At 38.0% G+C, this 13,640-nt stretch overlaps 2 protein-coding genes across 3 annotated transcripts in view; both read left to right on the top strand.

Moving 5' to 3' along the window:
- The window catches only part of LOC126369663 (abl interactor 2), a 317,799-nt gene that overhangs the window by 273,142 nt on the left and 31,017 nt on the right, over positions 1-13,640 (top strand). The gene's annotated exons all lie outside the window — the stretch shown is intronic.
- The window catches only part of LOC126369626 (acetylcholinesterase-like), a 167,985-nt gene that overhangs the window by 128,819 nt on the left and 25,526 nt on the right, over positions 1-13,640 (top strand). Inside the window, exon 5 of one of the 2 annotated variants that reach the window (XM_050014134.1) lies at positions 3,172-3,443. The exons of the other annotated variant lie outside the window; for it this stretch is intronic. Within the exon in view, the coding sequence (XP_049870091.1) occupies positions 3,172-3,261 (90 nt within the window). The 3' untranslated portion in view covers positions 3,262-3,443. Of the gene's footprint in view, positions 1-3,171; positions 3,444-13,640 lie in introns of those variants that run through there. 2 annotated transcript variants of the gene reach the window in all.

Here is a 13,640-nt window from a genome sequence, read left to right as displayed (position 1 = left end):
GCTCCACTGCGGGTTAGTGGAGGTGTTTTTACGGCTAATAGCCGGGACCAACGGCCTAACGTGCCCTCCGAAGCACGGAATCATCTTACTTTTTCGGACAATCAGGTGATTCAAGCCTGAAAAGTCCTTACCAAACAAAGGACAGTCTCACAAAGTGATTTCAACAATGTCCCCATCGGGAATCGAACCCGGACCTCCAGATCGTGAGCCTAACGCTCTAACCACTAGACCCGCGAAGGGTAAACCAGCTCAATATGGGTTAGGTCACATACCTCTGGAAAAGCATTTTTCGGGAATGTGAGTTTCCACACTATATTTTCCTTCACTGCTGAGCAAATGATAATCATTTATGATCCAAACATAAATTCGAAAACAAATTCGACAATCATTGGTTTAGGCCAGTGCTGGATTAGAACCTGCGACCTCAAAGTGAGAGGTAAGCGTTCTACCAACTCAAATCCCAGCACAAGCCTCAACCAATGATTTTTCATGGATTCATCTATATAATAATATCATGACTGCATCCACATAGGCCATCGTTATTATAGTGTTCAGAGGTTTCCCGTTCTCACAGGGTGAGCGGACCTGGTGAAAATGGGATAAACGGGAGTTGATGATAATAAAAAGTAAAGTAGGCATTTGCTGCCGTAAACATTAAGTATTCATGTGGCACTGATTATAACATCTCTCTGACCCACAAACCGGGTTCAGGCCCTTTAATAAAATAAAAGCCTTTTACTAAATAATAACAGAGCAGTCTATTCATCCGCCTAAATTAGAAATGGGGTTTGGTCTAGACCTTAAATGGAGATAAGAATTGCTGTTTGACTGTTCTTTGGTAGAATCTTAGTAAGTAGTAAGATCATCATCATTAATTGAAGAGCCAAGCTCTTGTCGGTGTCTTCTCCATTCTTCTTTCACTTCCTTATAAGACACGAGTTCACCCTTCCTCTATTTCGTTGTAGCTTCCTTTCTATGATGCTTTTAATAAATTCGTCATGTCTTATTAATTTTCCAATCGTCATTTTGCCACTTCTGTCCTCAATAACTTTCAATATCCAATATTTCAATATCCTTTACTCTTACTAGAACATCCTCCTCATCCTCATTAGTAACCCTTTTTAACCCCCGTCGCAAAAACGACGGGGTGTTATAGTGTCTGTGTAAATATGTATGTGTCTGTCTGTGGCATCGTAGCTCCCTAACGGATGTTCCGATTTTAATGCGCCTTTTTTTGTTTGAAAGGTATATCAGTCGAGAGTGTTGTTAGCTATAGTTCATGGAAATCAATGAGTTAGAATGTCATTTTTGTGTGGAGTGTCCTGCGTGTGTCTGTTTTCGTGTCGTTTGGTGCTAAAGTACTAATAAATACTAGTGATAAGTGATACTTTCATAATTCACGATAACTTCCGTCAGCGTTCCCCACAATACAATACAAATACACTTTATTGCACCAAAATAAAAATAAATAATTACAAAAAAAAATAATTAATAATTCCCCACTTGTCCGGCCAAGTAGTTAATAACAATTGCAGCAAATCTAAGTCACGTGGAAAATAAATAAGTAGATCCCTATATTATATTGAGTTATATACGAAACCATTTACGTAACCTAGCACATTCAAGAAAAACGTAACCCAAAAACGTAAAGAAATGAAAAAGCGCACCATTTTAGAAGTAATTCCTCACAGATACAAGAGCCGAGGCGGGGCTTTCTCGAAACCAGCTAATGTGAAAAAGTGTCGCTAACTTGAAAAAAATGAGATAAACGGTTGGTAATAAATCAGAAAGTTGGGGTCGCTCTGGCGATTTGTCGGAGGAGTAACGACGTGACTGGAGATGTATTGTGGGTCACGATTCGAGCCACGAACCCAGACGCACGCTTGGCCGTTCACATACTATCCGTCATTATCCTTGCATAATAATACACATACTTACATAAACTCACGCCTATTTCCCACCGGGGTAAGCAAAGACTATGGAATTCCATTTGCTTCGATCCTGACACACTTCTCTTGCTTATTATGTATTTGTTTACAAAATCTACAGAATATATTTATTTATTTATTTATTTTATCGTTCATTGCAAACTTTACAGCATAAAACTACACTATTAACAACTTAAGATTACATACTTATACAGCTAATGTTGAATTTTTTTTTTTATGTATCGTTTTAACATTTCTCAAAAGTATGTCATTTGGTTGTCACACTTGTATATTGAACAATTTTTGAATCTAGACTATTTATTTATTTAATTAATACTGCCACATTGTTTACATTTATTCATATACGTATATAGATCTGATGTAAATCACACTTACGGCGTACGTAACTTACATATTAAAATTTAGTTTCGATCGCCATCGACTCGCAAAGAAGAAGACTTACATATTATAATTGTCTTAATTTCTAATAAAAAATAAAAAAGAAAACATTTAGTAAATAATCAATCACGGTCCACCTATACAAAAGCCATATCCCTAACATCAGGATATGCCAATAAATACGATAATTTATCTATATACCTATCAGTTAGCTGTCATATGTGTGGTTCACATTTAATCATCAGTGATGATGAATGGTCCCGTCATTTAGAAAATGATTATTAAGCTTATTTTTTAAATTGTAAAAATTATCATGAAATAAGTCTAAATCAGTGATACTATTGGAAAAATAATTATATTCAGAACAAGACTAGTAGAAGTGGCAAAGTCTGCAGCCCAAGGCACCAAAATAGCAGATAATCTGTGACCTTTGCCCGCGCCGACCGCCGCGCCGACCATGCCTAATTTATCACCTCTGGAGCCAGAGGTATAATAATAAAGTTATGCCATCATCGAGAAATATATAAACCATGATACGAGGAAAGTTATTGGTGCATCTTTAAACCCCTCAGAAACTGTTGTTATGACGTGGGGACTTTGACAAGTAGTTAAATAACATAAAAACAAACAGCCAGTCGCTTCTGTGAAAATACCGGACCTGTCAAATATTCGGGGTAGGTAAGCAGAACGCTAGGGAGATGATGATTATATACATAACACACACATTCAAACATAAACAGCATATATATGTCCCATTGCTGAGGACAGGCCTCCCATCAATCAACCGGATCATTAATCGAAATTTGATGAATCAATGGGCTGATCATTGAGCGTCATTTTCCAGATGTTTCCAATGCAGTGTCCAGGAAGAACTATTGTTAAGGCTGTAATGCATAAGCCGATCCAAGAGCGCCAAGGTATACCAAAGGTCTAGTAAAGGTCAAGGTTAAACATCTTCACAATGCAGAGCAGGGAAGCAAGAAAATGAACTCAGATAATAAGATTATGATCACCCTTAAAGGGTCAAGTGAACAACGCATTCATTGACTAACAAGGTCATGTGAGACTCGACCACTTCTCGTTCCCAACATACAATAAGAGGCAAATATATTTTAATTCAGGACATTTTAATTATTTTAATAATTTAAAAAAGTTTTCTAAGTTGTTTCATATTTTTTTTGATAAATTGTATATTTCGTTTTAAGATTTGACTATTTAACTTATTTATGAATTTGAATAAAGGTTAACTGTTTAACTGTTAATTGTATATAATTTGTATTATTTTCAATTTTGTTAAATTATTTTAGTTTCATTAAATTTTATTTTTGTTTTGTTTGTTTCGTCTATTTTGTCCAGTAAGTAACTGTTTTGTTTATGGTGTATAACAAAATAATTTAGTTTGTATTATTGTGCTTGAAATTGTGATAATTAAATTAATGGTTCGGGGGACATTTTTATAATATCATCCACAACAGCGTCTGTGGTCTAGTGGTTAGCGCGTAGGCTCACTCACTATCTGGAGGTCCTGGTTCGATTTCCGATGGAGACATTGTCGAAACCACTCTGTGAGACTGTGTTTGGCAAGGACATTGCTGGCTTGAATCCGAAAAGAATGATGATTTTGTGCTCCCGAAGGCACATTAACCCTTTCACGGACAGAGATCATTGATGGTTCATAATAAATAAAAAGGTAGTATGACACCTTGGAATCGGAACGTCCGTAGACGTTCTGTACTTGAAAGTGTTAAGCCGTTGGTCTCGGTTATTAGCCGTAAAAAACACCTCCCGCAGTGAAACAGCGTGGTGGAGCATGCTCCATACCCCCTCCGATTTAGGTTGATGGGAGGCCTGTGTCCAGCAGTGGGATGTATGTAGGCTGTTTATGTTTGTATGTATGTCTTATGTCATCATCATCATCTCCATAGCTTTATCCCATTTTTACGGGGCCCGCTTACCTAACCTGAAGATTTAACAGGTCCGGTATTTTTACAGAAGCGACTGTCTATCTGACCTTCCAACCTGCGGTGGGAAAACCATAATTTAGTAAAATTTGTGTTTTGTTACTTTTTTATATTATGTAAAATAACAAAAGAAAAATATATATATATATGTGACAAAAATGCTATAAATAAACATTCCTTCGTAGTTAGTCAGTAAAAAAATAAAAAATATTATGTAAATGTAAATGTTTTTTGCTTTTTAATTTCTGCGTGTTGTTCTAATGCGCTTTTTTGTGTTTCTGTGGGCCGTTTTGTTTTGTTTGTTTAAAAAGCATACATTTTTGATAATAAGACATGCCCGGGAAGATAATTTGAGCAGATGGACGCCACGGCACTAGCATTAGCTTCTAGGCACACGTATCATATTATATAATATTTAATTTGTAAGTCAAATAAATTCTTCTTTTTCTATTAAAATACGCGATGAGAATTACTTACGTTTTTTAAAACTAGTACATTACTTAGGAACATGGGACAAAAGGACAGGTTCTGTGCCTAAATCTAATGGATTAAAATCCATATATCCAAAGCAGAATATAAAAGGAACATTAAAAGAATACATCATCAAAGAACGTCTGCGTATGTAAAATATACTTACATTTACAATAAGCCTTAAAGTCTTACAGTAATGCGTCTGTTGTGGACTGGTATCGATTTAAAAACTTATGTAGGTAAGTATAACCTAACCCCGGACACTTCATGCAAAAACCTCGTTTTACACAGACACTAAACATTGACGTTATCGTACACGCGCATCTGTGTGTGTGACATCTGACGCCATAAAATTGAAGACTAAACTACATATGTCCGAGGGGAAAACTATATTGAGGTAAACCTAGCTCAGACGCTGGTAGGGAGCGGAGAGTTGCCGTTCTATACGTAGTATTATTCCTTAATCTATGGTATAACCCAGGCAACTGAGGCCCGGTATATTACCATAACCTAAAGACACATAACATAAGCTCACTACTATACTCTATTCCCTACCCTATTGACCTAGCCCTCTGGCTTATATACCTCTGTATATACAGTCATGAGCAATATCATATATCCACTTTAGAACTCTATCGCACTATCATATTTGACATTTACTAAGGCTTACGGTGTAACTTGTCAAAAAAGTTAATGTGACATGGTTTCAAAGTGTATACATATTAGTACTCGTGACCGTACATCGCAAGATGAACTAAATACCCACACCTCACCGAGCTTTCTGTTACACCAATGTGATAGGAGAACAGCATCGCCGTCTAATGGCCGATTGCCATCTGTGCACATAAAAATTGCACGTAAGATAAATTAAGAATTCGTTTGTGCAAATCAGATATCGGAACTTGAACCAGGGTTCCTCGTTTCAGAAGCAAGCCGAAGCTAATCTAACCTAAGAATACATACAACCCTCCTCGGGGTTTAAAATGAAGAAGGAATTCATCTAAAAAAGCAATATTGCTATTTGACATTTTGCACATATAAAAAAAGTAATAGCAATATTGCTTTTTTCAGATGATTTCCTTCGATGTGGCCTTTTTAACCGCCCTGATCTGCCCACCTGATTAGGGATGGACCAATTCTATTATTTTTCTTTATACCGTTATCCGCTGCAGACATAAAGAATATAGCCTTTCAATTAAGTAATCTAATAGTATACAAATCTAGTAGTAGTAGTAGTAAGTAGTCTAGTAGTATAATAGTTTTGCCATGGATGTACAGAGGTATTATACCACTTATAATAGCCGTGAGCTTAATGTTATGTTCAAAAAAGTAAGTAACCTAAAATTGCAAACTGCCGAGTAATTCGTAACTAAGTCAAAAGAAGGTCAATAAACGTGTTTTCAGAGTAATGTAAGAGGCTCTTTGTGCCCCTCGACCCATATAATGATGCTCGAAAGCCTCCTGGCTCGTGCCTTCTACCTCTCAGGTTATCTCAGGGCACAAGACGGGCTCGCGACTATTTCTCCTCTCTGTTGACAAGACGTCGACTCTTATTTGACGAGAGCGAAATCGCAAATGCATTAAAAATACTTATAATACTTATAAATAAAAAATAAATAAATTATGATACTTACTAAATAAAGCAGATCTAAAGGTTACAAAAAACGTTCTTTTTTCAAATTAACCTATTGATGAATTTTAATAAACCAAAAATAATAATAAGTGAGACATTTTGTCACGTTTTTCTATGATGTCACAGGTTGTTTTTTCATACTTTCGTAGTAATTTCGTGTTTTGACGTTTATTAAAAAGTAACTGATTTGATTAGTTGGAAACTATTGTGTATTGTATTAGGTAAGTACTTACCGCATATTTTTGTCAAAAAGTTCAATAAAAAAATAGAACACTTTCAGCTGCTTGCCTCTGCATTCGCGCCTATAAGTGTTATGGCCTTCCAACAATACCATGATGGATAATTGTCATGGGCGATAGGCTGATAGGCTGATGGGCCATCACCATAAACCGGTGACACACAGGACCACAATATACTACCCGACAGGAGGTCTTTTTCAAAATGAAACTGACGAAGAGTCGTTTGGGATGAATTCCTTTTCGTCGTCTAAATTATAAAAAATTTAACACCTTTTTTACTGCAATCAAAATTTTCAGCTGCACGGAAAATTGACACAGTTACTTAGCGAAGCGAATATTGGTTTTACGAACAGTGTATTATGCAATTTATGTTGCCCTAATTTGCTGTTTTAATTGGTCCAGAAATGCTTCGGGTGCAGTGCATTTCAAAACAATTGACTGTGTTGTGAGAAGGTTGCCTAGATGGTTCGGACATTTTTTTTAATACATAACATAAACTGCCTATATACGTCCCACTGCTGGGCACAGGCCTCCCCTCAATCAACCGGAGGGGGTATGGAGCATACTCCACCACGCTGCTCCACTGCGGGTTGGTGGAAATGTTTTTACGGCTAATAGCCGGGACCAACGGCTTAACGTGCCTTCCGAAGCACGGAATCATCTTACTTTTTCGGACAATCAGGTGATTCAAGCCTGAAAAGTCCTTACCAAACAAAGGACAGTCTCACAAAGTAATTTCGACAATGTCCCCATGGGAATCGAACCCGGACCTCCAGATCTTGAGCCTAACGCTCTAACCACTAGACCACGGAGGCTGTTTTTTAATATATTTTTTAAATTAAAATAAGCTCGCGTTTGCCGCAATCTCACCTGATGGTAAGTGACAATGTGGTCGAGGGTCGGTCACGCTTAACAAATGCCTATTCACTCTAGCCTTGAAGACTCCCAGATTATAACGAGTTGGAAAAACAAACTACGGCAGACAGTTCTAGTCCTTTGCCGTTCGCATCAAAAAGGAAGAGGCGAAACGTTTAGTGCGGATTGGTGGTATATCCACAACATGTAGAGAGAACGCATGAAAGTGTCCGTCTTCTTACATACATACATACATAAACTCACGCCTATTTCCCACCGGGGTAGGCAGAGACTATAGAATTCCATTTGCTTCGATCCTGACACACTTCTCTTGCTTCCTCCACATTCATCAATCGCTTCATACACGCACGCTGCTTCAGAGTAGATCGTATTAAACCGTCGGTCCGTCTTCTTCTTATTCTTATTCTCTTCTTCTTGTAATCCTTTTATCCCTTGTTGGGATGTAGAGCTCGAATAACAGATTTCCACTCCTCGCGATCTTTTGCAGCCAATGGAAGCCAATCCCAAAGAAGCCAATGAAAGTGTCAGAATTGGTATAGGCATAAGCATGATGTACATATTGCGACCAAATCCAGGATATTTTTAAGAAAGACCAGGTCAAGCTTGCTCTGCGCCGGCGAGCATGCATGAAGACTTGAGAGTGGAAGAAACGAAAATGATTTGTCAGGATTGTAGTAACTGGAATTTCGTCGTCTCTGCGTACCCCTACAGGAAAAAGGCGTAATGTTTATTTTTGTATGTATGTTTGAGAGGGAGAAAGTGAAAAGTAAAAGTAAGACAGCAGAGGGTCAGATCCAAAAATAGAAAGAAAATGTATAATAAAATATGTCAATTTAATAGATTAATAACATTTTGACTAAGCCCTCACCCCTCAATCAGCGCTTATCGCTATCGACCCACTAGGCTCGATTAATTCTTTCAAATATTTTTCCTCTCATACGACGCCCTGAGCCGAGGTTCGCGCCCAACTGGGCACCCTCAAGCCTGTTGTCTTAAACGTTGTACCGGGTGAGAGCCTTCAGCGCTCCTCATTTGTCCGGCCAAATAGTTAATGCCATCTGCGGCAAATCTACAATAAAAAAAAAATCTAAGCGTTCATGAACCTAAACAGATATTCATAAAAAAAGAATAATCCATATAGCCCTGACATCAGATGGCGACTTCACCATCATATAACTGACCTCAGTTATCGACCCTAGAAGGAGACAAATCTGATTGTCATAAACGAACACGCATCCCTCTATCATTATCATCACAGAAATCTTCATCATCTCAACCATGGATAAGATATCCATCTTAGGACATCGTATCAAGAGTATATAATGCAAGTTGTCTTTAATGACTTGTAGCTCTGCCTACCGCATTAGAGATTACGGTTATGAGTTTATGTATGTATGTAACAACAGACAAAATACATCACTCTAACAGGAATATGGTTTGGAATGTTTTCAAAATGGTTGCACTGAAAATAGTTTAATAAAACTCGTCCTAAATTTGTAACTACGTATTAATCTGCGTTCGACTTTACAGAAACCGAACTGTAGTTCCCCACCTTACCTTGATTAATCAAAAGAACACTTACTCTTAAACTTCTGTTCCTCCGGTTAATTGAGGAGAGTCCTGTGCCCATCAGCCATTATAGGCCCCACTGTTGGACACAGGCCTCTCAATCAACCGGAGGGTATGTGGAGCATACTGCACCACGCTGCTCCACTACGGGTTTGTGAAAACATTGCAGACTTGAATCACCTGATTGTCCGTAAAAGTAAGACAATTCCGAAGTGCACGAAAGGTTCTTTGAAGCACGAAGGGTACGTTAAGCCGTAAAAATCTCCTCCACAACCCGCTATTAAATTTATGTTATGTAAAAGGAACTTCCTTTTTTTTTGCTTTTTGTTTTGTTTTTTTCTATTTTTTTTTTAAAGGAAGAATTGTTAATGGTTCTGTTTTTATAATGAAGTGTCATCGTCTGAATCTCTTGAGTTGCTTATTATTAGGTATTTTGTGTGTACTATTTATATAAGTAGGTATATATGCTAGGGTATGTATATAGGTTAGGTATATATTATATTTGTAAGTATGTTATATATTTATTTGCATGTATTTGTTGTTAAGTTGTATGTATAGTTTGTACCCGCAATCTTTCAATTTTTTTTTTACCTTTTTCCTCACCTTATGGTTGTCTGGAAGAAATCGCTTTAAGCGATAAGGCCGCCATTTGCCATGTACTTAGTTAAGAGACTTTTTGTAATTATTTCTTTTTTTTTTTTTTTTGGTGCAATAAAGTGTATTTGTATTGTATTGTATTGTAAGGAACTTTCATCAAAAGGGACTTTTGTGTCGTGTTTTTAAAACAACGCCTGTTTAAAAATTACATCACAGGCTAAGCAAGTTACATAAGACTAGTTACATGTGAGTTAGTATGTTGACCTTTATGAGCTAGCATGACGACGCATACGCCTCGGGCGTGCATTATTAAACGAGCTTCATACGAAACAACATTTTGGATGCCTTGCTGAATATCTCACTCGGTGAGACTACTACTATTGTGTTAGATTCCATTACTTACCAATAACCCTGACACCACGGTTGATGAGGTTGGCACTCCACCTCACAACCCACACGATAGAAGAGAAGACTAATTAGCTAGTAAAAATAACTTATCACTCGCCAAAATCATCAGGGCTACATCTCACTAGGACACCATACTTACAATACAAGGAATAAAAATAATATTGCTATTCAAAATTCTAGATTAAATTAATTAAATTCGTCTTTTTTGGGGTTATGTATACGTTTAAACAATAAAATACCAGATAATATTTTCAATTTGTCAGATAATAAATTTAAAGCTCACGTGAAGCTTACTTTGTCTAAATCGTAAAAATTACTTGTAATGTATATTTAAATTAGACGATATCTCGCGATATCGGGATCGCATTTCCTAGTTGCACTATTGTACTTCGCCCGGTACCGCCTACCTCTGTGTACAGTTAGCATAATAGTGCCCCAGAAACTCGTATTGTTAACGAGACGTCGCCGCGTCGCAATTATTCAGGTATTTGGGAATTTCTGCAGAAACCGTGCGGATTACAATGTTAGAATGTACTGAAACACTGCTTTGTCCTAAGGAACTCTATTGTTCGATATACCGTCGCCTTAAACTAAAAGCCACGTAGCGCTATGATGAAATTAAACTCAATTAACAGTTTTAAATCTAATTAGCACTTTTATCTGGTAAATGAGCGCGTATGACGTGTCAAAGACAGTGTGCGAAGCGAAATGTCCTTATATGATAGTAAATAATCATTGGATAATATCATTAACAGTATAATATACTTTGTCATTTAGCCTTTGAGGTTGTATCTTTCAAAACAATAAAAATATAGAATAGATAGGATAGGCATTGGCAGGGGCATTTGATATCTCATCAAAAACATAATGAAAATATTATTTTACTCTACCCACTCCTTTTGATTCTTTTCACGTAATATACGATCCCGACGACCCGATTACTCTAGCCATAGAGGCAGCCAATCAGCTCGCGACACCAAACACTTCAGGGCCCCGATACCGACCCCGCCGGCGTGGTCGACGATTTCCCTCATTCAGCGCTTATCGCTATCGACCCACTAGGGTCGATTAATTCTTTCAAATATTTTTCCTCTCAGACGACGCCCTGAGCCGAGGGTCGTGCCCAACTGGGCACTCTCAGGCCTGTTGTCTTAAACGTTGTACCGGGTGAGAGCCTTCAGCGCTCCCCATTTGTCCGGCCAAGTAGTTAATGCCATCTGCGGCAAATCTACAATAAGTCACGTCAAAAAAAAAAAAAGAAAAGATTCATTTCACTTCCGCCATTTTGTGCCGCCAAAAATATTATCAATCACAGTACAAGGAATGGTGCATGGCGTGATCTTCAGATTTTCTAATAAAGAAAATGTCTTCAAATTCGATTTCCACCCTCGCATTTGTACACCCTCTATTATGGATAGTGAGTGCCAAATAACACTTTACGAAATATCAATGGCGAAACGGGATATCCGTCCAAAATCTATTTATAACCTTCACCTATTGATCTTGTGTATTTCTGAAATAACCCGGGTCGATTGGCTTTCGCTCGAGCTTGGAATAAGGAATAAATACTACGTATAGAACGGTAATTCTCCGCCCCGCACCAATTCTTATTGGGCGCCGAGCTCGATTTACCTCACCCCCTCTTGGTCTTTTGACAAAATCGCTAAGAAGTAACGGGGAGCGCGCGTGAATTAAGTCATAAACACTCATGAGCAATATCATGTACGGTCACGAGTACTAATATGTATACAGTTCGAAACCATGTCACATTAACTTTTTTGACAAATTCTAATTTATTGTCATAAATAAATAAGTGTTACAAAAACACATGTCATTGCTTAAAAACTAGATATTAATTACACTTAAAGTTAGTCAAATAGCCCGCCTCGGAGCATACCCGGCTCGAATGTACCCATCACGCTGGCCGCGTTGCCGCGTTGGATGGCCAGCGAGATGTGCTGAACCAGGTATGATCCGGAGCGGGGGTCGCGACCACGATCTCGCAGACGTCGCCCTAGTTCTTTAACGAACTTTTTAGCTTCCTCTTTTTGATAAATTAAACCGTAAGTCTCATTAAATGTCGTGTTCCGAGTTGCTATGATAGTGTGACAGGGTTCCTAAAGTTGGTACATGATATTGCTTATGACGTAGTTTAGAACCTAGTCGCACTATCATATTTCACATTTAATGAGATTTACGGTTGAATTTGTCACGAAAGTTAATGTGTCATGGTTTCAAAGTCTATACATATTAATACTCGTGACCTTACCTAGGTACCTATGTCAAATAAGTAGGTTCAAAATAAATAAACTTATAGTAACATTTTGATATTCTTTAGATCGCAGGTTAAGGCATACTTAGGTACTGACTAATATAATTAACGCGAGAATAACTCTGTCTGTTAGCTTTCCCGTATAAACCGCAGGCCCGAATTGAATGAAAATTGGCACAGCAATAGACCGAAACAGGTAGTTTTCATGTAAGTACTGCTTTCCAGAGACGGAAATAGCGTACTTGTTTTAATTGTTTGCATTTCACCTAAATCTTGATGCCATGTTATGTTATTTTGACCACAATCTTACAAACATGATGATAAGTGAAGATGTGGGCTGAGGCACACGCCGTACACGTTTATCAAGTGGTGCCTATTCGCTCTAGTCTTGAGGAAGATTGAATAGGCAGGGAGATCCCAGGGGCGAGTTGCTATGCACTCGACCCAGCAGTGCGTACCGTCACGAGTACTAATATGTATACACTTTGAAACCATGTCACATTCGCTTTTTTGACAAATTAAACCGTAAGTTTCATTAAATGTCTAATATGATAGTGCGACATGGTTCTAAAGTGGGTACATGATATTGCTCATGACTGTACACCAGGGCACTGTAATCGGCACACATGTAGGTAGGTGAGTAGAACGGAACTTAAGGGTGATATAAAGTAAGAGAGAATACTATGAGAAGGATAATGAATGGGGATTAGGTTGTTTATGGTATGAATTTAGTAGTATCCTACTTCTGATACCACAACAAAGTTGTAGGAAGGGACTTCGTCGTCTTCAATTAAACACTGTCTTATTTATTTCTCCACACCTACGCTTCACACCTCACATCTTGCCATCTTTACTGTATCAATTTAAAAAGGTAAATCCACTTCCGCTTCCTCTTTCCGTCTCTCTCTCTCATATTTTCTCGCTCCAAACGTTTCTTTACGTGCATCATACATTTCCATTCCCACAGCAATTACGTTTTTTAAAAAGAAGATATTGTCTATGCGTAAATTATCGTTTCGGACGGTGTCAAGGTGCATTTGTAAAAAAATAAGGAGAAAATATACATATTATATTAAAAGAAGTGAAGACCAATTAGACACCCCTTTTAATTTTATATCTCAGACACATGCATTGCATACTGGCCGATTTGCTCACCACTAGCAGCTTCTCTAGACGTTGCCGGAATACGAGTTTAGTCGTTTGTCGGGAAGGCTTTGGCTGAAGGGCGGTAACCAGCTGCAGTTGAAGCGTACCAGTAAATGTGTCGCTGGATTAGCACCACGGGTC

The sequence above is a fragment of the Pectinophora gossypiella genome, chromosome 9 (genome assembly GCF_024362695.1).
Source record: "Pectinophora gossypiella chromosome 9, ilPecGoss1.1, whole genome shotgun sequence".
Classification (NCBI taxonomy): domain Eukaryota; kingdom Metazoa; phylum Arthropoda; class Insecta; order Lepidoptera; family Gelechiidae; genus Pectinophora; species Pectinophora gossypiella.
Note: the sequence above shows the minus strand (reverse complement) of the source record. Positions and strands in the feature narration are given on the sequence as shown.